The following is a 21,801-nucleotide window of genomic DNA, read 5'->3' on the forward strand; positions in this document are numbered from 1 at the left end:
AATATTGCTGCAGTTAAGAGAGCCCCCTCTGGAGGCTGAGCCCTCCATCTTCAAACCCCAGACAAGCGGGGTACAGGACAGAGACTTTATTAAATTGCCATTAAGGCATACATTCGAGTTCTTTCATTATACATTTTGTGAGTCGGTTGGGCCTTTGACTTCTTGACCTTTCTCTTGTCCCATCAACGCCGGTTCCATCAAGTGGATTGTCTCCTCGAAACTGCAGTTGGCTCAACTTGCTTATGATGGAGCAAGATTGCATGCCTGACTATGAAGATGCGGTTGAAACCATCCGGCTGGATATGTATGAGGCTGGAGGCGAAGAAGGAAGCGGCTTCCACGTCTTCAACGTCGCCTCGGACCAGTATCATCGCGCCGAGGTCCTTCAGCGGACGGGCGCCATCGACATTACCTGCAGGCTTGAAAAGGTGATCCATGGGGCCATGTCGGCCGACAGCGATCGGTACGCGAGCCTGGTTGTTCTACAGTGGTTCTTTCAACCTAATAATAGACGCCGCATTTCCGAGGCCTCTATTGAGCTTCTGTTCGAAGCAGAAGACTCTGGCGGTGGCCATGATGTCGAAGTTGAACGGATCTCATTCGACGGCACATACAGCTTGATGCCTACATCGCAACATGAGAGCCTCACTACGGGAGGCGACGCCAGCATCGCCATCAACCAACTGGCCAGCGTCAGTTTAAGCGGCAAATGGGAACAAGTGATTGATAGGCAAACCTGGGACGCTATCACATTGAGCGGCGGGAAACGTATCGTTAACAACAGGCCCCCGAATCGCATCGCCAAATGGATCCTCTCAGAAAATAAATCACAACCTAAAGGCATCCCGACATCTCTGAAAGTCGCTGTTCTCGTTTCGAGGCTGGAGGAAAAGAAATTTACTTGCCGAGTGGCATTCGCATGTAAGACAGATATGAAGACGGCTGCAGAGAGCCTCTTTAAGAAAATACCTAAAGATGACCCAATTGTTTTTCAACCAGATTGTCATGATGAGGGGACGCGCCCAAACAAGAGTGTATCTTATGGAGACGACAGGCTGGGGGGCGTGGATCTTGACGAGGTCGGCGATGTGACCTTCAGAACTGTCATTATGCGCGGGGAAAAGACACTGAATTAGAGCTATTGTACTGTGTATATGCGTTTTATTTGCTCAAGTTTGACATGAAGAAGCAACAATAGAATAAAATTGTATTCAGTGTTAGACGAAATGCTAGCTTTATAATTGCCTAAGATGGGCTACATTTGGACATTTGGGCATGTTGGATAAGGCTTCTGTCACCACATTATTGCTGCGTGTACACCGTGGATATTCTAGTAATTCGGACTGGTCCTGCCAAATAAATATATGCAAGGATAGGTGTGAGGGGAGAAATGTGCCTCAAGCTGCAACACCCCGCTATATTCCGCCTACCAGGCTCCAAATCTGTCTCTAGACTTTCGCAGTACAAGCGAAAGAGATCACAGTACAGGTTTATTGAATCATTCAACGATGGAAGAGATAATAGGAGAGGAAACAAGCCACAGCGAAGTTCCAGCTCCAATTATGGAGACAAGCTTGGCGCTCCCCATTGGAGAAGTGCCTCAAGAGTTGGAGGCCGAGTTTGAGAGGCCGAGCAATAAAGATCAAGACGACAACATGGATACATTGAGTGTAAAGACCACGACAGATCAAATCTTTGACGAATCGAGAGAGCCACAAACCAATTTGGATCAGCGAAAACTAGGACTGAGTATTGTCCGAAACTTCGGTTGGTCAGGTTCTAACTATGACGATTATGAGTAGGCGCAAAGCCTTAACCCCCTATCAAAAGATCAAAAAGCTTACTGTAAGACTATAGCGTTGTCACCGTTCATGGCATATGCGACGATTATAGGACTGCCTGGATTGACGGAGAAGGCTCGTGGTGGATAAAGACTAAACTATTTCAAGATCTGTCAACCAGGCAAATCGATTATTCATATGAAATCCGCGGGGATTCCGAATTGTACGAAATAGATGGACTTCGACTACATGCTGAGCGACTTGTGACTGAGTTTGCAAAGATTCGTGGGGAACTCGAAGAGGTAGGTTTACAGTATCACAAAAGTCGTAAAGTGCGAGTTTCTGACAAGAGGATTGATAGACTGAAAGGGATCGTCCTATAATCTGGGTTTGTCACGATCTCGGTGGCACAATCGTTAAAGAGGTAATAATAAATCGGCCTGCCACCCAAGGTACCTTTCACTGAGAATTCCAGGCTCTTTCCATGTCATTGGCCCGTCCTGATAAATTTGGGAAGATAGCAATTCTAACTACAGCAATTGTGAGTTCAGAGGGTTGGGATCTTTTTTTCGTATGAATATAGTATAATATTAATGATCTTATTAGGTCTTCCTCGGCACTCCTCATCGATTCAATTCTTTGGAGGACCTTGAAGACCAAGTTCTTGCACTAATTATGCTTCAAGGGCCTTCCATCAGGACTCAGCTACTGAGAAAGGTCAAGAGGCTTGCTGACCAGGTAGAGAGAGCTAATCAAGAATTTCTGAGCACCAAACTGTTCGATCGGGCTACTATTTTCAACGTCTTCTCTCAGAACATTCACGAGACCAGGAATCAACGACCATTTGATGGCGAAGCCACCCATGATACAGTTACCGAGAATGATTACGATGCTCTGGATGCACCTGCAGAGGATACTCCCTTCTCGAGCTCCACATATGCTGTGGGACACTCGTTTGAATCAGTAGGAAGATATGGTCTGAAAAAACTGGATCATTTACATATGGTCAGCGGAGATGGACCAGACGAAAGCTGGGTTAGGCGCATCTTCAAGATGTTTAACATGGATGGCTGCCGTGAGTCTCTCTCTTTGCGCTGTTTGACATTTTTAAAGCAAAAACCGCAACTACTTTTCTAACAGCATGGGTTCAATGCATCAGCCATCAGGATCAATTATCAGTTTCTTCCGCTACAAGCATGGCTCTTATCGCTGGCTCCTCCGACGCGGCAATTCGATACGCCATATGATTCAATGCTGCCCATGTCTGCGACGGTAAGCTGGATCATGGAGCAAAGGCCATTCTCAGAACTTAGAAGGACAGACAAACGCCCCACAGTCATCCATTTGCATGGAGATGGGAGCCCTCAAATTGATATTGGTCAAATCTCTCGGCATCTTTATGTTAACTATGACGATTCAAAGGCCACGAGTGCCAGGTATCGAATACCTAGTACAAGCGTCGTTTACTTTGAATTTGATTTGTGGGATTCCAGATACAACAGCATTTTATCTATGCTGGTATACTTTGTCAATATTTTATCCTGGCGCTTCTTTACCCTGGATAATACGTTCGGCCAGTGGGAAAAGATCTTCAGAGTCACCAAATCCTGTTCATTGGAGAACATCTGGCTCTTATATAAAGAAATGTTGTCATTCACCCGTGTCTCGGAGCTCACGTTCTTCATAGGCTGCTTTGACCAGTGTTATGAGGAGGAGCGCAAGTGGTTTTTACAGGGCATTTTGAGTATTCAGAGTTACTGCGAGGGCAACCCTAGCTTTATCCTGTCTACTTCCAGGAAAGATGGTTTGGCATTTGAATCAATGCCCGACGATAAGCGCATTAATCTGAAGGACTGCCCTGCGCTCGGTCGGCCAACTATCAGGAACATGTTGACCAATGAACTCCGGTCAGGTCTGATTGATCTCACAGCAAGGCGTCCCATCTATGAAATTGTCCAGTTACGGCTTGAGGCCCTCCTTGAAGAATGCAGCGATACACCGTATCTGGGTTTTGTCATCTTAAGATGGCTTGGCAATTACCGCCGTGGAGCCTCAAAGTCTGAGATCGCTGAGCTTCTAAGGCAACTCTCACCTGTCACCGTAGAGAATACAGTGCGTGTCATTATTTCCTCGTTGAGAAATAAAGATCAGTCAAGGGCCAAAAATATATACAACTGGATCAAATATGCAGCAGAACCATGGACTGCAGAATCGTTAAGTGAGGCGCTTACTATACAGCAACAACTGTCTGAAGATTCAACAGTTGGAAAGGAACCCTTCCTCAATGATGTTGATCCTCAAGACCTCGTACTCAGCATCGAGAAAGTATTCGGCGGAATTATCATCATCTTGAATCGCGACATCAAGTTCAGCCACCCATCGTTCTATAACGTTTGCATTGACGGGACGGTACGAAAAGGCGAAGTTGAAGGAGAAAGAGTCAATGGCGAGATTGCCACAGCGTGCTTACGATACTTCAAGTTGAAAGGCGCACAGGAGAAGCTGGCAATGCTCTTCCCCGGAAGTCTCGACGGAGGTCCATGGGCCACTTTGCTTGATGCAACAGTCATTGCCCACCAGCAAGACAGCATGGCCGGATATGCGATACGGTTTTGGCCTCAGCACTACAACGCCAGTGGTACAGTTAAACCTAGTCATTTGGTTCGCGATCTGTTCTCTGACCGGGCGGCTCGAGCCGCCTGGGAGGTGCCTTTCTTTTTCTTCTCCAACCCACTCACTCGGATCAACAGAAGCTACGTCTCTTCATTGCCGGTATTCGCTATGCTAGGTCTCGAGGATCTAATTCATGAAGATTTAGAGTCTCATAAAAGCCAGGCTGGATTTTCCAAGGACTGCTGGTATGCCATCACGGAGGCATCGAGAGTGGGATATATAGCTATCGTTCAGCGATTACTTGACCAACTTCCTGTAGATGAAGGCGAGCTCAGAAACGCCTTGTTTTGGGCCGCAGCTTACGGGAAAGATGGCGCGGCAGACATTCTAATTCAGCATATTCCAGATATCAGTAGCTTCCAGTGGCCAGAACACATCTTGCATCAAGCCGCTGCTGCTGGATTAGACAACATCCTTGCGGCTCTCATCAAAGCTGGGCACAACATGAACGAGCCTGGTCCTCTCTGGGGTGCATCTGCAGTCGCACTAGCGGTATGGGGGAATCATATCTCTACAGTGGAGTTTCTGATACATTCTGATGCCAAGATTGACCTCTCAACGAGCAACGACGATGGCGACGATGCACTCATGCAGGCCATCCTGGTGTGGGAGCCGCACATGGTGGACATTATTCTCCAAGGAGGTGGTAGTGTTCGTACCAAAAACAAATACGGTGCAGGACCTGTGTACCTAGCCACTCATTTTTGCAGATATGAGGCACTAAGACGACTCTTGGCGGTCAATGCGGAGTTTGAGAGCGACCAGCAGGATGATGCAGGGAATATCTACACACGACTACCCTTGCTTGAGGCAGCGAGGATTGGCTCCCTAGAATGCGCTCGCCTGCTGTTGGATGCAAGTGTTGCTCGTCAAAATGCTCACACTGGCACGGCCCCAGGAGATGTGCTGCCCAGTACTGGTTCGAGCAGTCACACGTATATTACTCGCATGCTGCTTGAGAATGGCCCAATCCCACCAGACAATACTCAGAGAGCTGGGCAGCTACTGATTAAGGCTATTAATTCGGGCAATGTCCAACTTGTTTCGCTACTGATAGAACGTGGAGCTTCCATCAATTACTACGAAGTGCCCTTGACAACGGCGGCTCGGAACGGTAGTGTGGAAATGGTGAGCTTGCTTCTTGAGAAAGGGGCCGACGTTAACGAGGTAGACAAGGACGGAAATAAATATTCGCCTCTATTTAGCGCCATCTATGCAGACAAGGTCGAGGTTGCAAGATTATTGTTGAAGAGAGATGCCGATCCGGATTGGGAGGGTTATACGGGATGGAGCATGCTGAACGCCGCCTACAATACTCCGGACCTAATTCCTGAGTTGCTCCAAAAAGGTCTGGATCCTGATCATCAATGCGTCTATGGAAGTGTTCTTCACATGGCTGCACGATGGGGCTATCCAAAGACGATGAAAGTCTTGCTAGAGTCTGATCCTAAGCCCAACTTGGATCTCGTATACGGCGACGCTGAAATCTTCTCAGAGAGTGTGGCTGCGGAGCGCATTATTCAGAATGAACTTGGTCTCACGCCTTTGTTGATCGCCTGCCAAAGCCATGAGCCCGAGTGCGTTGAGCTCTTGTTGAAGGCCGGTGCGGATCCTCACTTCCATACAAAAAATGACATCAACGCCTCTGATATACTCATGCGCGGAGGAGAATTCGAGAAAGCTGCGCGATGCCTTGGGATACTTCTATCTGGACCCTACGGGGCATCAGCAGCGCGAAAAGTGGACAAGAAAGGAAATACGCCATTGCACAATATCAAAAAGAAGACACTCGTATCTGTGCTACAGCTTTTGGTCAAAGCTGGAGTGCCCGTGGACAGTAAGAATAAGGATGGATATACTCCTTTAGCCGTCGCCGTCCAAAGGAGTAACGAAGCCGCGGCCAAGTACCTCATCGAGTGCGGAGCCACTCGTATGGGCAGTATCCTGCATCTAGCTTGCTTACAAGGTTCCTTGAGCCTCGTAAGACTGCTTATACAAGAGGGCGCGGATCTCAAGGCCTTAGAGCTGGAACATGGCAGGTCGCTTCTCTATACGGCACTCCGTATAGATGATGAGGCGGCATGTAGCCAGATGGTGCGATATCTGGTAGATGAGGTCAAGGTTATGCTTGACCAACCAGGCGGTCGATTCAAATATCCCATCATTCGAGCCGCTCATATGGCACGTGGGCCCGGTAGTGCTGGGCTGAAGGCGCTCAAGTTTCTCATCCGGCGCAAGGCGAGACTTGAGGTAGCGGACGATCAAGGGCGTCGTGCGATACACGTAGCAGCGGCATCGGGGTGGAAAGATGGCCTCCGTGCCCTTGTCGAAGCAGGTGTAGATGTAAATGTTCGAGACAAGCTTGGGCGCCTGCCGATCCATTTTGCGGCCTCAGTATGTCATCAAGGCAACCTTGAATATCTGCTAGGCCGGTTCAAGGACATCGACGTCAACGCGGCAGATGACGATAATTGGACATCGCTGCTATGGGCTGCCCGGACGAGCGTCCTTGAAAACGTGGTCCAACTTCGTCAAAGGGGTGCTGATGTATGGGTTCGAGGTCGAGGTCGAGTTCAAGATTTCAAGTCAGAGGATACGTGGTCGGCGTTGAAACTGGCTCGTTTCGCGGGTAGGGACTCTTCGTGGAATGAGCATCTCGCTCCAAAGGATGGTACGAGGATCAACGAGAATGGCGATGAAGTGGAATGGAACGACTCACTTCACCAAAGCAAGCCTGGAGATCGAAAACTGATCAAGTGTGAGAGCTGCTTTACGGCAAGTGGTGCTTATTTTATGTACGGAGTCTGAGATGCTAACAACCGACACAGCATATTCTAGGAATTTCTTGGCAATGTCGAAAATGTGCTGGTCAAGTCTCGTTGTGCTTCAAGTGCTTCAGCCGCCGTGATGATATCAATGACATGGGGCATACTTTTGAAGAGATAGGCCCTCTCTATCAACAGACAGCATCAGAGCAACGTAGGGATTCTATAGCAAATCCTGAAGGAGTGGGAAACAGATCTACTTTGGCAGATGGTTCAAGAATGTATGAGGAGCTGGAAACTACGGCGGGAGATGAGGTTGCCGAAAATCTTGCAGCAGTCCTGGAAAATAATGCTTCTAGTGACACGGATTTGGACCTCGACAGTGATGACTTGGATTCGTATTCAGATTTATGAAAGTAGCTGTATCTTGTTGAAAGTATGATTCTTATGAATTTTTTGACTTGATCAAAATTTTGGTCGATTTGCTATGACTAGGGATATGAATTATTCTGACATACTTTGCTTACACACATTGACTCGTACTTCATGGAGATAGATCGCATTTTTCTATAGCACTGGCTCTGCGTAAATTAGTTTGCCCAGCCTCTCCTCACAGCTCAAATTAGAAATAATGAACGATGGGGCTTAATATTTCGCTCAATCAAGGCTTAGTATGGTACTAGGCCGCCTTCAATAGGCGAGGTATGCCTTTTGTAGTATTCTTTTTGAGAAGACAAAAATAGGTTTGACAGCTCACTTTGACTAGATGCTAAGCCTCAAACGGTGGGATGTTCTATGGCTTTACGATCATCTTAAAAAGAAACTAGAGCGATACGACTTCCGACCGGAGAATGCTGCCAACTCCGAGCTGTGGTCCAAGTCCGGGAACTCCACCCAGAATATCAACGAACCAAATTCTTCGGATTGCTTTTTTCTATTCAGTAGAGGCAAATCCATTGATTGAGAGGCGACATCAAATAGTGAACAACTAGATAGACTTATTGTGTAATGTCTCCGATACTCTCAAATAGTAAATAGAGACAGAATTGTTTGCAGTAATATTTGATGGCAATCTGGAAAATTGTCAACTGGAGTACGTAAAGGTATAAAGCGACCTGACTCGAAAAATATGATAATTTATATGAGCTAAACTCAAAGTATGCTTCACGATGATCTCGGAGTTCTGCCTTATCATTCGCCCTTCTTTTAGGTATTTGATCCTGAGACTTGGGGGCCACCTGTTTTGATGATGAAGACTCTTGGGCGAATGAACGCCTCTACACTCAGCCACCTGCGAAAACCAACGGACCCTAAAATCGCCATATAGGCATAATTTTACTCTTATTGGCTACACGCTTAAATGCAAGCTAGATTTAAATATAGTTGTAAGAGTCTTCCCATCTACGTAAGCCACATCGTATTCAACTAGGCGATCCTTGCACCTTTGGCAACTGACCTCTGCCATTCATCAGGCTTGGTCTCAAGTGTAGTAAATGATCTACGGTGCACGCTGACGGCATGAAACCTAGGAAGTGAGATTATAGAGCGACAACAAGATGATTCTCCATCTTCACACTGCATCCCCTATACGATGCAGCCCAAGTGCCATCTACACATTTTGCTGATAGAGTTTCGGTTTCATAGACGCATGGAGAGCAGTCGCGAAGTATAAATAGAGGTTACACTCCTTCCATTTAGATAAGATTGTTAAACACACCAAGTATCCAACCAACGAGCTTTACAAGATTCAATACGTCAACTATTTAACCTACCTTGTACGTATAGCTGGAATGTATTCCGCCTTGTTCCTCTTGTCACAGCACAGAATCTAAAGCTTTTTTTTAAGTCAAACCAGCCAAACCTTTACAACCAAGATGTTGTTCAAACTTGCCATTGCTATAATCGCCTCTACAGTGGGAGTTTCCGCTCTAGGTATCAACTGCGAAGGCAGCGCCTACTGCTCCGGTGTGTTGGGCAATCCCGGGGCCAACGACGAACCGCTACCAGACATGGTGGACATTATCGACTATGGGATTGATGACAATCGATGGTATCCAGCAGGAGAGCATATTGCCTGTGATCAGCCGTCTGGTGTCTGCGCCTTTGTACAGAAGACTAGCGGTGCTATGGGTACTGATATTGCTCGAGTTGTCCGCGATCTCGCAAACCATGGCTGCACCGTTTGTGGAAGTGTGCCCTTGGGCTTTCCTGGCACCAACGATGTCAATAATGGAGAGGTGACTTTCAACTTTGTTGGGTTGGACGATATGGGTAGCTGCAGCGGTCTTTGCTAAGTCTGATATGGTACTATCTATAGGGCTATTGGCTTTTAGACAAATTGGCACTCAGTATAGATAGCAATCTATAGGGAGTATAAATTCACCGTCCCAGCGGTATCAGTGTTTGCAAACTTCTTTCTACCTGAGTCTGTATTCTTATAATACTTGGTTATTGACATGGCTAAACTCATGTTCTGAAAATGGCTTTCTATCTTCTGATGGAAATCTTTGTCCACGGACTGCGGCGCTGCTATTCGGTGTCATAGATATCGATGGCGTTCTAACCTTTTAATGGCAGAACTGTCCTTGATTCCGATGGTGAGCCTTGAAGTTTGCCGTGGCGGTTGACATTGCTGGGCATACATGTAAGGCTACTCCGCACTGTTAGGCGATTTCTTTAGGTATTGATCCGCTCCCAGGAATAAACTGGGTCTCAGCCCTGTATTAACTTTTATATGCCTGTTTAAGATTCTTTATGATCTATTCTTCTGTTCTGCGCCATTATTCATTGGTCGTACTGGAGCTCAATCATAACGGATTTGATCTTGGCTGCACCCAACAAACGCCAGCCTACCGCATATGCGCCTCGCGAAGAGCCTTGTGTTGCTCCAATTTGTACATTTCAATCATACAGCGCATAGACCAATGTAAACCCCATTTCCTCCGGTGTGGTACTTTTATGATGGCTGTGTTGGGGTTTGTGTTTTGATTGGCCTTGCTGTCCTACATAGCCACACAAGGCTCAGCTGCATATCGGCGGATGCCTACTTGTACGTAACGAATGTATAGGATATATACGTATTAGCGTAGTATTGGGCCTCCATTTAGGCCTCGAAGTCAAGGCAGAAGGATCATATATGTCCTTTGACGAAACTACATCGCTACATTTATTCTACTCCAAAACAATTGATATTATCAATGGCTAGGTAGGTTGCCACCGTGACTCAAGCGCCTAGTACTGAGTCTGTGAACTTTCCCTTCAAAAAGCTAATGTCTGGCGGCTCAGCTTCACCGGTCGCGATGTCGCTCCCATGCATTCATCTACAAAATTCGGCTTTTTCCGTTTGATCACGCTATCGCCAGGCCGATGGGGCGATGAAATCCGTTGCACGCTCAAGGCTTACGACAGAATTGACAACTGTTATCCTCCATACAAGGCCTTGTCATATGTCTGGGGGCGTTGGAGACGACAAAACCCCCCAGAAATCCTGGTCAATGACAACAAAGTTGAAGTGACGACGAATCTTGAAATCGCCCTGAAACATTTGCGAGAGCAAAATGAAGAAACTGTTTTCTGGATTGATGCACTGGTGATAATATTCCTCTAAAACGTAGCAAGAAATCGTCCACTAACCGAAGTATAGTGCATTGACCAAAGCAACATCGCGGAGCGGTCATCGCAGGTTGCTCAGGTGCGCGAGATCTACAGCGGAGCAAGCGAAGTAATTATATTTCTCGGACATGGGTTGGAACACAGCGTACTCAATTCTGAGTCGTATGAGGGTGTCCGCTCGTTCAAGGAATTTGGAGTCAGCGATGCAGATGTTACGCTTGCAAGCCAATACATCGATACCTGGAAGCTATCGTCTTTGAAGAAGCCAGTTCAACCCTTTGAAGTATTTTGTTTCCTGACCATCATGGCTCGATATGACTCCTCCTTGAATCCATTAAAAGTCTTAAAGGATATCCCGGAGGCCCATTTTACTGCACTTTCTGAAGCAATACGATGCATGCTACTTGTCCCCTGGTGGGATCGCATCTGGGTTGTCCAAGAAGCAGTTGTCGCCGAAACCCTTACTGTGAGATACGGCAATGTTGCAGTTTCGTGGAAGTTACTAGTTGAAGTTGCCAGAGTCCTCTCTCGTTGGGAATCTGTGCATGGGAGATATCCTAGCTCTATCCCGGCCGCGGACCTGAAAGTCTTCAACCTTTTCTCACGAGTCATCGACTTGGATCGATTTCGAAAAAGCTGGAGAGAGTCGCAAGGAGCAAATCTTCTATCTCTTCTACGGTATTTTGGACAACGCAAAGCTTCTGATGACAGAGACAGAGTCTACGGCCTTCTAGGCCTCTGCAATGAAGCAACTGAAATCAGACCTGACTACGAATTGGACGTGGGATCAGTGTACATGGCACCGGTGATTGAGACTATAAACAGTACCAAGTCACTCTCTGTTCTGTATGGAGACCATAGTCGCAAAGGAAGACAAGATTTGCCGTCTTGGGTTCCGGATTGGAATGCAGCACTTGATGAAAACGAACGTCAACGAACCGCCCTTCCCAATCTCTACGATGCCTGTAGAGGCGTCATACCAATGTTGGTAACAGGACAAGACAATCTCGGCCATTTCATTAAGAAGGAGATGTCTTTGTTACTCCGCTCTCTTATGGCTGAGCTCGACCCGAAGAACCTTCTGCGGGAGGAACTTGCCCTGAAGCTACGAAACTTGAACATTGGATCCAGTATGCCTGTTATGCTGGAGATTAAACGCATCTGTGAGGATTTGACGCATTATTGCCATAAAGATGGTCGCAAAGGCCTGCCAAGACTCAGCCTGATTAAATCCAGCGAAAAGTCTCTGAAAATTCGCGGCAGGAGAATTGGAGTAGTATCGGAGATCACAAATCCATTGTATACATCTTCCGACATTAATACAGCTGCAAAAATACTTGATGGATGGTGGACAGAAGCGCAAAAAAATATCCAAGAATACACGCAAGAAATTTTTCTAAGGACCGTCATGTCCGATGCGATGAAAACCCCAGATGGGCTCCTGGCACGACTCCAAACTGAAGATATGACAATACTGAAGAAGTGGTTCCACGAGAAGACAATGCAAAGATCAAGTGAGAGTCGACATCATGTAATGATATCTGTTGACGCTGAATCCGATCGGACCGCAGAAGTCTTGCGCCTATCTGCAACTAGGCGTATGTTGTTTTTTATCAATGAATATGACAGCTTCTATGACCAATGGCGATTCTATAGTCAATTACAAGAGTCGCTCGATGATCAACACATATTGCTAGAGAAAAGCAGAAAATTGTTGGATCAGGACGTTGAAATATCCGCTCATTTAGAGCTACTTCATGAGCATAAACAATTAGTTTGGAAGACTCGGTTTCTCGAGCGTACCCCAATTATCAGTTATAGAGAAGAAATCAAGCAGGCTGATTCCTTCAGGCTGAGCCAATTATTCGATAAATGTAATAGGCTTCTTGATGGTCGCGAGAGGCAATTCGACTCGAATAGACGCATTTTTTACGACATAGAACGGCTTCGTTTTCTGCACAGCATCAACAAACAATGGGAAAGGACGGAACAAGATCTGATTCAAAAAGAGATGTTCATTCATGCACAAACATGTTTGATCAATGAACATTTGAGTTTTATTGATCAAGAAAGAGAAGTCCTGCATAAAAATCCGAATATTCGGCCTTATGACAGTGCATCTTTTGAGAAGGATGGACATATGGTTTTGGGACCGATGCTAACAAAAGAAGGCGATGAAATATACATTCTGCCGGGAAGCACTGTACCACTCGTCCTGCGACCTATAGACTACCACGGTCCCCAGCCTCATTGCCACTATATTCCAAAATATCAACTATTAGGAGACTGTTTTATCCATGGTGTAATGGATGGGGAGCTAGGTACCATAGGTGGATGTATTCTTGACTATATCGTCCACCTCGATTCGCACTTTGCTAAGTTTCCAAACTCGCTGGATGAGAATGTTGATGCTACTTCAATCGAAGAAGCAGTCAATTTATCAACGGATAGTGATTTACAAATGGAGAGCAATATACGAGGAGAAATAGGGGAGATAGTGGAGATAGAAATAGAATAAATAAATATCATCATTGTCTTTTGTGTTAGTGTTAGTGGCTTGATACATGACTTAGAGAGCAGGTACGTGAACAAGACGGTTGTTAAAGAGGGTGATGGGAGTGACTCTGCGAACAGTTTTAACTACATCCAGAGATAGGTAGATGCTCGGAAACCTTTGTCTTAGAAAGACAGCGTATAGACAAGAGTCCTATATAATCCCTAATATGGCTCTATCCTTTACTAATTCCAAACCCCGGCGTAATAACTGACTAGTATTTAGGAAGCATGCGAGAAAGAAACAATTTTCTCTCATTTCAAGTTTAGAGAAACAGTAAGCAGCATCTGTGTAATTTATGAATGACGTTGACGTTGACCAATGCTAGGAAGTAACGCAGCAAAAAGGTGGCCATAGCTGCGGATTAATGGTGATTAAGAATGCGCAGCGTCGCATGATGGGCCTACCTGCAACCTCTCACGACGAGTCATTCACAGGTTCGCAAGAATTAAGACATGAGGCCATAAGTCTATTGAGAAGAGCGTGGACTGATGGTATTATGCTTGAAGCCACTCGAAGGAAACGCAAAATATAGGAGGATATTGAGCAATGGGGCAACAGAGGACAAATTGAACGACAATCGAATAAACGACAACAGAATGTGCGATATGAAGAAGGGGGCAAACGACGAAAAAGCCAACGACTAATGGATAAACGACAAAATGTGCAATAACAAGCAGCTGTCGCTAGAGAAATAGGAATTGAACGTTCTTTTGGCCATCCCATCATACTCTTTCCTTGGCGCTGACGTATTATTAAGGTAATGGTATAGCACGTATAGGGCGTCTGAAAATAGACAAGCCCCTGAGCACGTTCAGTGTCATCAATGTAACTAAAATGATACAGATGAACGCTTCTGCTGCCGCTATAGACTGGCAGTATGTGCGAAGCCATGAACCACATTGGTTAAAGCCAACATCGTAAACTATGACGATAAAGATTGCCAACCAGATTGCCGTAGTGATGACGCATAAGGCGAACGCGTCTGGAGGGCTCTGAGGGCATGGTCGTCATCCTCACCAAGCGGGATGCAGCAGCGTAGCCTCAAAGAACCCATCATCACGGTCAACACTTCTCTTGTCAAGATTATATCATAGGAGCAGACGAGGTTTATATTAGACACGCTTATCCTCAACCGTCAAGACATTTTCCTTAAACCATGGTAGATATTGATCTCTCCCCCAGGCTGTTAGCTCCCGAACACCAGCAATCACAGCAAAAGTTTTCATCAAGCTCTTAGTTACACCAAATCCCCACTCTGCCCATAACGTAGTCTTTCCGTCATCGTATGTAGAAATCACTAAATGCCATCGACTTCCGCCCACAACAATTCCTGGGATAAAACCAAGCTTTGATAGCGCACTAAGCGTTTCTGCCTTGAAGGTTTCATGATCTTGGGCGGGACGCTGTGTTTGAAGCTTCTGTTCAACACCCGATCGAAGAAAATTCCACTGTGCAGCATGCCAGACGCCCATTTGTGTCTGCGCACAATCCCATTCCCCACCCCTGGTCTCGATACTGATGATCAGAGGGAGAAATTGGAGTCCGTAATAATCAGTGTGATTAACGGAATAGGTAGCCGTGGTACTGCTAAACGCTTTTATAGCTGTGTATAATTCCGGATATTGGCTAAGTGTAGCGTAAATGCAAAGATCAATCATCCTAGCAGAAGACAAACCCGGTGTATACGCCCGATGTGGTCGAGCTGTGGTACTATAATAAATCGAATTAGCAAAAATACTTCCTGTAAACTAGAGGCAAGAAAAGTCTTACCAAGGTACGGCGTTAAAGTCGCTGCACTGTTTACCAAGGTTGTCCTCAAATATAAGTCGAAGCAAGGGCCAGTGAACCATAGTATTCCAACTGGCCTCGTCAAGCTTGCCATTCTCACATTCAGTAGTTCTGGCCAAGATGATTTTGATTTGAGCAATAGATGGGATACGGCCGGGTAGATTATCAGGCTTGTTGACAGACTTGAAAGAATACTGCCATTGTCTCTCGAAGTCATCCTGGGAGAGCCCTTGATCATCCCTAATACTATTTCTTAAGGCAGCTGGTAGAATATTCAGACCTCGTTCGATTTCTGCCATGGTATAAAATAACGGCTTCGCGACTGCAGGTACTGAATCCTCCCTTAGTGATTGAGTTTCAACACCTGCGCCGCTCATTCGCAATCTCATCATCTGTCCTTTCCCCGATGATAATCTCGATATAGAACTGGCCTCGGAACCCGAGATTGAAGCAGCAGAACTTGGGATGCTGCGAGCTCCTGGCCGGGGCGTTGCATCAGGGTCAGGTAATCCATCTTGGCTCTGCATTCGAGGTCTTTTCTGGGGCGTTGATGTCATGTTATTGTCGTCGCCCCCTGTATAACTAAGTGGAGGGCTGGCGAGACTATGATTTGATATAGTTTTGCGTTTTCTAGAAGCTGCTAGGCTGGGAAGACGGGGAGCTGGCTTGGGAAGAGACGTTGGATCAGATGCTGCCTCGAGATCGTTGATCCAATTGATAATTGAGTCCATCATCCATAGCGACTTGCGCAAATAAACCGAAGCAAAATAGTGGGAGGCATGTATGCCTTGAATAATCCGTGCGATAGTTGCAGGTGATGACGCGACGCTGCTGCTTTCGTTGGTGTGTTCATGTTTGCGGAGAGGAGATTCTGGGCAGCGAATTGGCCTGCCAAATGCCCCGCAACCCGACGCATCTAAAACGCGACGAGGACAAACGCGCCTGTGCTCTGAAGGATAAATTCCAGGTAAGACCTGAAAGCGGAGTTGGACTGCCAGCCTCAAGGCGCCAGAGATATAATGCAAAGGCGCTTTGTACCTGAATCCTACTACAGGTATCATCTAATTCACCATCAGCACTTTCTAATCTCTAATATCTCGTATGGATTGTCGCAGCGCTGGTACAAAATAGTCATGATAGTCGGCTGCTGATGCTAGCTTATGCAAAGATTCTGATGAGCTGTGCGGTCTATATCTACATGTCTACGTGTATTCCCCTGTTGTGAGACGTGTTGGTCCTAGGAGCCTGCTGGCAGCCGGGGAAATGCTACATGTACTTCCAATGCGTGATGGCTGCGTTCTAGACTTTGCTCGCAAAGGTACACATACGTGACCCTAGAAATGCTAAAGTTGAAAGAGTCTTTACACATACAAAGTCGCTACTGGTAGCCTGCAATCAGATAGAACTGTCTATACATGTATTGATTCGACTTTAAGTATCTAGCTAGGCTTCTTGAGAATATAATTGTGCTAGCTTACAAGGGATCAATGACAATCAAAACACTAAAGACAGCCGCGGCACAAATGAAGACATCTTTTTCTTCGATGCGTTGTTTCCGTGCATTTTAATTACACGGAAAGTTCTTCTTGGTCGTAGATTCTGCATACCAATTGCCAAATGCCTCTTGTGCACTACAGACGGGAATTGCGACACCACCTGGAGAAGTGATATCGCCGCTGATGTAGCCGGCCATAATCGACGGGTTGTTGTAGCTTGGTTTAAAGCCGTTCTTATTCCCGTTTGCCTTGTAAGTGTTGACAGCGCTGTGTGTGTCCAAGTACATATTTTAGTTAGCCATCATATATATTGGAACTCCTTCTCCAGATCCTAGGTCATATAGAACGCGATATAAGGACCAACTTACCCAGTGATGAACTTTTTGACTGTCAAGCCGCCCCAGGCCTTTCCATCAAGGGCATCGAGGCCTGGTGGCGTCGAAAATGTCTGGTTGGTACACTGTTCCACGGGAAAAGCAACGCAGTTCTGTGCACCTCCCTTTAGCAGTGCGAGATAGTACATCTTGCCACCGTCGCAGAAACATGCATTCTTAGCGGTATCGCCTGTCAAGAACGCAGACAGATGGGAGGGGACCGAGGACGAGCACGATGATCCAGATGAGCAGCTGTCACCCGAGTCCAGAACAAAGATCCCCTGAGGACCAATGGTATTACCTTCGCCAGCGTTGTTGGACCAAGCTGCTGGGATCAGGCGGGCATAGATTGGGGTCTGGAAAGCTTGACTTAGGGTAAATGCGGGAGTGACAGGTTTGAAGAGAAAGGAACCATGGTCGATCATAGAATACAGGTTGGAGACTGCGCGGGCAGATCCGCTGAAGGTGGAGTTTCCCATGCCTTGCAATCCCAATAGCCAATAATTCGTCAGATTCTTCAAGTTTTGTTGGAGCGTGGCCGTAGGGTCAGTCCAGCTTCTGTAACATAGTATTAGCATGATGGTATACATCAAGTATGTGTAGCCATTGCCAGAGTCGAGGTGGGCTGCTGTGACCAAGGCACGGAGCCTGGTGAAGTGAGAGAGACTGGCGATACTTACGAGGTGGTGTCAATGTTATCTTGAATGTAGTCCCAACCATCGCCGATCAATTGGCTCGTGATGTTGCCTATTGCCTCCTTGGTGGCGTCTTTGACCTTTTGACTCGAGGATGGTTCGTGATTTGTTTCTGGAAGGGGACCAATCTCGAGGGGACTAAGCACTGCGATATCAAGTCAATATTAAATACCATTATACAAAGCAACGAAATCCTCATCATAATAGATAGAGCTCGTCGAAATACAACAATCTAAAGCAGGGCTTGAAGACAACACTACCTTTCTCAAATTCTGGTCCCATAGCCATCGCAAACACAGGTTGCAAGAATTCTTCTATCAACGAGAGGGCATCGGATCCCGATGGAGGAGGATTAAAAACTTGGCTCATGCTCGAAATGCTAGGAGAGACATCATCGTTGGCTGCCTCAATAGCCACATACATCTGATACAATTGCTGAAAAAGCAACCCAGGTTAGCGTTTGTACTATGTAGCAGTATTTGCATTCCTCTTCTACTTTCTGAAGACCAAGGGTGAAAAAGAGATGAAATGGAATTGGCAAGCTTACCGAGTTGATATGAGTGAACGAGGTGAGGATCAGATAGCCCGCAGGACTCACAGGGTCGCCGCACGAAGGACCGGCATCGGCCGAGCACCCGTTGTCGACATTCAGGCTGTTGCATTGCATGTTGATGGAGTTCTTTGATGAATTGAAGAAGTTGGCTATCTCTGCCGAGAAACCATGCAGCTTCTGGTTCGCCGGTGACACGCTGTTCCAGTATTTAATGGCGGCTTTCCAGGCCGAGTCACAGCCGGCGTCGTCCCACCAGCCGCTGGCACTACGATTGATATCGTTGCAGAGAGGCTTGGTCGGTACCTTTTCCCAATCAACATTGCTTGCGAGCACATTCAATGGATCAAACGGCAACATCCAGCTTTGCAAGTCGACGGCCCAGTTGGTAGTGCCGCCGAAATTCAGCCCTTTGAACTTGGCCTGTCTCGCCGACGTGGTATTTGGTGTCATGTACGAAACCCAGTTGTTGCCATAGATAGCAACGTTGGAGTCGCTGCTTTTATCGTAATGTGTAGAACCGCTGCCGGCCTCGAGGAGCTCGAAGATTTCGGCGTTGGAGATGTAACCCGCGGTTTTGGTGCATCGGCCAGGAGTGGCTCCCGATTTGGGGCCGGTGAAGTGACAAGATGGACCTGTGCAACTTTTGTCTGACATCTTGAAGGACCGGCCGTAGGACGCAGTACCGACGATGACCTTGTTGGAGGCAACTCCAGCCTTTGTGATCATGGTTAGGGCCTCCATTGTTTCCGTCAAGTTGACGTGAGAGCGGAGGCATCCACCATGTGGGCATCCTGGCCGGTCCGACCAGGTGTTGTTCCAGTCCCACTGTCCATGAAGATCATATGTCATGTAGATGATGTAGTCGACAACCTTGGATATGTCGGCAATGGGGAATCCCTTGAGATACCAGTACGATGCAGGAGCGGCAATGGACAATGTCGTCCCGGAAGGTAGCTTGGACTTGAGTGTTTTGAGGAAGCTCAGATATCTGCCACCGTCCCCTGGATTTCCCGGTGGGATGCCAGGGATATCCGGAGCCTGTATAACCGCAATATCAGCGCCTCTTGGTTAGCATGATGATTGATACAAGGTAATGTGAGGCAAAATACAATAAAGGATCACGTTCGGAGCATATGTACTTACCCCTGGATATTCCCAGTCAAAATCAACGCCGTCGAGGTCCCATTTTTTGACGAATGCAGCTACGTTGGAGGCAAACGTTGCGCGGTTCGCATCTGTGACGGATTCGCGGAAGATGGGATAAGAATCAACGTCGGTGGAAAAGGACCAGCCGCCAAAAGATAGAACTCTTTGGAAGCCATTATTCTTCATGGCCACAAAATCTTGGAATGACGCCTTCAGAGAGGACACGTCGACGTCAAAACCCTTGGTAATATTAGCAAAGGCAAAGTGAATCGTATCGTAATTGAACCCCTGCAACGACCGGACGTCCATGTTCAGACATTTGCGCCCCGAGTTAAAGGCCTCAAAGTATGCCACAGACCTGAAGTGGGCGGGAGCCGAACTGGAGATGAGCTTGGTGCCGCAGTTGGAGATGCATCCGTTGGTCCCGTTCTTTGATGTTCCAGGGGCGCCTGTGGCCGAGTCGATCTGGGTGCAGAACTGGGAGGTAATGCCACACTGCCCCCATTTGTCACAGCAGGCCTTGAGAGGACACTGGTTGAGCAATGCCAGAGCGGTTCCGTTTGTTGGTCTTTTAGTTCCAGGAACCTGAGGACCGCATTTGGCATTCGCAATGGGTGCCGGCATGAGCGCATCGCCGCTGCTTAGGCAGATCTTCATCTTTGCTTGGAGATCTTTGCAGCCCATCCAGCCCCAGGTCTTCTTGTTCCAGTTCTCGATCTGAGTGACTGTCACGGTGTAGAAGGCCGCAAGGTCGGCGCAGGTGTCGCCCTTCTTCACCAGATATGTGGCACAGACACCATCGGACTGGGGTTTCGGCGCATAGTTGGGCAGAGTGCCGGAGGAGCAGCACACATGCTGTTTGACAGCCAGAGTCGAGCAAAGATTCTTTTTGGGATTGTATTTGGTAAAGTTGGCGCCCGAGATGCCGCACTTCTTGGCCAGGCTGCCACACGAATCTCCGGCGACGACGAGAATCGTTCTGCAATTGGCTCGCGTATCGAGGTCGCGGCGAGTACTGGGGCTTGTCAGGGCTAGCTGATGAACCTCGAGGGTTGACTTGGAGGTTTTTGAAGAGCCTGGGTCCGCTGCAACGCAATCGCCCATGCTCCAGGTCTTGACAGCATTCTGGACTTGAGCAAGGGCTGTCAGATCTGCCACTGACTCTGGAATTGCTACGGCCACGCCAACAGTGTAATCTGACGTTCTGTTCGAGCCGCAGAATTGAGAAAGCTGGAGGCTGCCTTGGACTTCATTCTTGAGGCCAGAAACAACCTGGTCCAGCAGGTTGAGTGTTGTCTGTTTGTCCACCATCGGCCCGGTCCAGACGCCGATAAAGACGCCGTTCAAGTAGGCAAAAGATGACGTTCTGTCGTCCAGCTCACACGACAAGGGAGATGTCTGAGACAAGGCGTACTGAGCAACGGCAACGGCGTCGCCAGCGCGTTGACTCTGGCCCGTACCAGACCATATGACCTCGATGGTGGCAGTCTCAGAAGTATCAGAAGTAGTCGTAACATTAGCATCCGCGGTTGGTTCATTGCAGTTTGCGTCGCCATCCTTGTTGTTACCCCAGCAAGCAAACAGACTCAATGTCTTACTGGGGTCGTCGACAGGAGTGTGAAGACTCATGTCTAAGAGCATAGGCTCCTTGCAGGAGTAAAGTTTCACGGCATCGTGGTAGAGTGTCCAGTTGCCCGAGTTGATGCCGCTTGCGGAGCATGACTGTGGGCATGGTTGAAGCTCGGAGAACCACTCTCCCTTTTGTTGTGCGGTAGCAAGGCCGCAGAGACTCAGGAGAGCAGTTGCGGCTGCCAGAGTGTGAAAAGGTAAAGACCACATCTTAGTCGGCCATCGGGCTTGTTCAGATATGGCTCAGGAAGATTCAATGCCCAGTTTCTTGACATGTATCTCGAAGACACATGAGGCCCTTTATAAAAAAAAAAAAAATCTCAAGTCCGCATTCCAAGCCTTCAACTCCTACGAGTACTATCATGATGATGATTGGGCTATGCAAACAAAGCGTGACTACGCCTCATTTGGGCGTCATTTCCGGAGGGATACCCATTTCTCAGAATCCTTTCTGTCTTTCCATAGATGACCTTTTGCTGAGATTGCTTGTGGAAGTTGAACAATCACAGCCAGCCATATATTAGACTACACGTACAAATCGCTAGTCGGCCATACACTCTCAGATCGGTCGCGCACTCTCAGATCGGCCGAATCGGTCATAAGTCAACACATCACCGCTTTCTTCCTTTGCCATTTGCATAGTTGCTGTGCTGGCCGCCATTGGCTATAGGGCTCTGAGATCCTATAGGATATTGTAACCTGGATGCATTCTCGAGGCTGTATTTAGTCTTG

At 47.3% G+C, this 21,801-nt stretch overlaps 7 protein-coding genes across 7 annotated transcripts; 5 read left to right on the forward strand and 2 right to left on the reverse strand.

Annotated features, from left to right (window-relative positions):
* Positions 1-260: 260 nt before the first annotated feature.
* Positions 261-1,136, forward strand: TrAtP1_000853 (uncharacterized protein; the record flags this gene model as incomplete). The annotated part of the gene is made up of 1 exon (XM_014090836.2): positions 261-1,136. One exon carries the CDS (start codon positions 261-263, stop codon positions 1,134-1,136), a length of 876 nt encoding a protein of 291 aa, XP_013946311.2.
* A 372-nt stretch (positions 1,137-1,508) lies between these two features.
* Positions 1,509-1,802, forward strand: TrAtP1_000854 (uncharacterized protein; the record flags this gene model as incomplete). The annotated part of the gene is made up of 1 exon (XM_066110744.1): positions 1,509-1,802. The coding sequence occupies one exon, from the start codon at positions 1,509-1,511 to the stop codon at positions 1,800-1,802; it is 294 nt and encodes a 97-aa protein (XP_065966817.1).
* Positions 1,803-2,265: 463 nt separating this feature from the next.
* TrAtP1_000855 (uncharacterized protein) lies at positions 2,266-7,262 on the forward strand (the record flags this gene model as incomplete). Its single annotated transcript, XM_014090837.2, has 3 exons — positions 2,266-2,322; positions 2,388-2,856; positions 2,941-7,262. The coding sequence occupies 3 exons, from the start codon at positions 2,266-2,268 to the stop codon at positions 7,260-7,262; spliced, it is 4,848 nt and encodes a 1,615-aa protein (XP_013946312.2).
* A 1,831-nt stretch (positions 7,263-9,093) lies between these two features.
* On the forward strand, positions 9,094-9,513 carry TrAtP1_000856 (uncharacterized protein; the record flags this gene model as incomplete). Its single annotated transcript, XM_014090583.2, has 1 exon — positions 9,094-9,513. One exon carries the CDS (start codon positions 9,094-9,096, stop codon positions 9,511-9,513), a length of 420 nt encoding a protein of 139 aa, XP_013946058.2.
* An 829-nt stretch (positions 9,514-10,342) lies between these two features.
* On the forward strand, positions 10,343-13,349 carry TrAtP1_000857 (uncharacterized protein; the record flags this gene model as incomplete). Its single annotated transcript, XM_014090838.2, has 3 exons — positions 10,343-10,424; positions 10,505-10,808; positions 10,863-13,349. Exons 1-3 carry the CDS (start codon positions 10,417-10,419, stop codon positions 13,347-13,349), a joined length of 2,799 nt encoding a protein of 932 aa, XP_013946313.2. The 5' UTR covers positions 10,343-10,416.
* Positions 13,350-14,500: 1,151 nt separating this feature from the next.
* Positions 14,501-15,475, reverse strand: TrAtP1_000858 (uncharacterized protein; the record flags this gene model as incomplete). Its single annotated transcript, XM_014090840.2, has 2 exons — positions 14,501-15,098; positions 15,159-15,475. 2 exons carry the CDS (start codon positions 15,473-15,475, stop codon positions 14,501-14,503), a joined length of 915 nt encoding a protein of 304 aa, XP_013946315.2.
* A 1,265-nt stretch (positions 15,476-16,740) lies between these two features.
* Positions 16,741-21,768, reverse strand: TrAtP1_000859 (uncharacterized protein; the record flags this gene model as incomplete). The annotated part of the gene is made up of 6 exons (XM_066110745.1): positions 19,438-21,768; positions 18,289-19,332; positions 18,002-18,176; positions 17,727-17,886; positions 17,041-17,604; positions 16,741-16,939 (listed from the first exon to the last, which is right to left on the reverse strand). Exons 1-6 carry the CDS (start codon positions 21,277-21,279, stop codon positions 16,741-16,743), a joined length of 3,984 nt encoding a protein of 1,327 aa, XP_065966818.1. The 5' UTR covers positions 21,280-21,768.
* Positions 21,769-21,801: the final 33 nt, after the last annotated feature.

This window comes from Trichoderma atroviride, chromosome 1, assembly GCF_020647795.1.
Source record: "Trichoderma atroviride chromosome 1, complete sequence".
Lineage (NCBI taxonomy): Eukaryota > Fungi > Ascomycota > Sordariomycetes > Hypocreales > Hypocreaceae > Trichoderma > Trichoderma atroviride.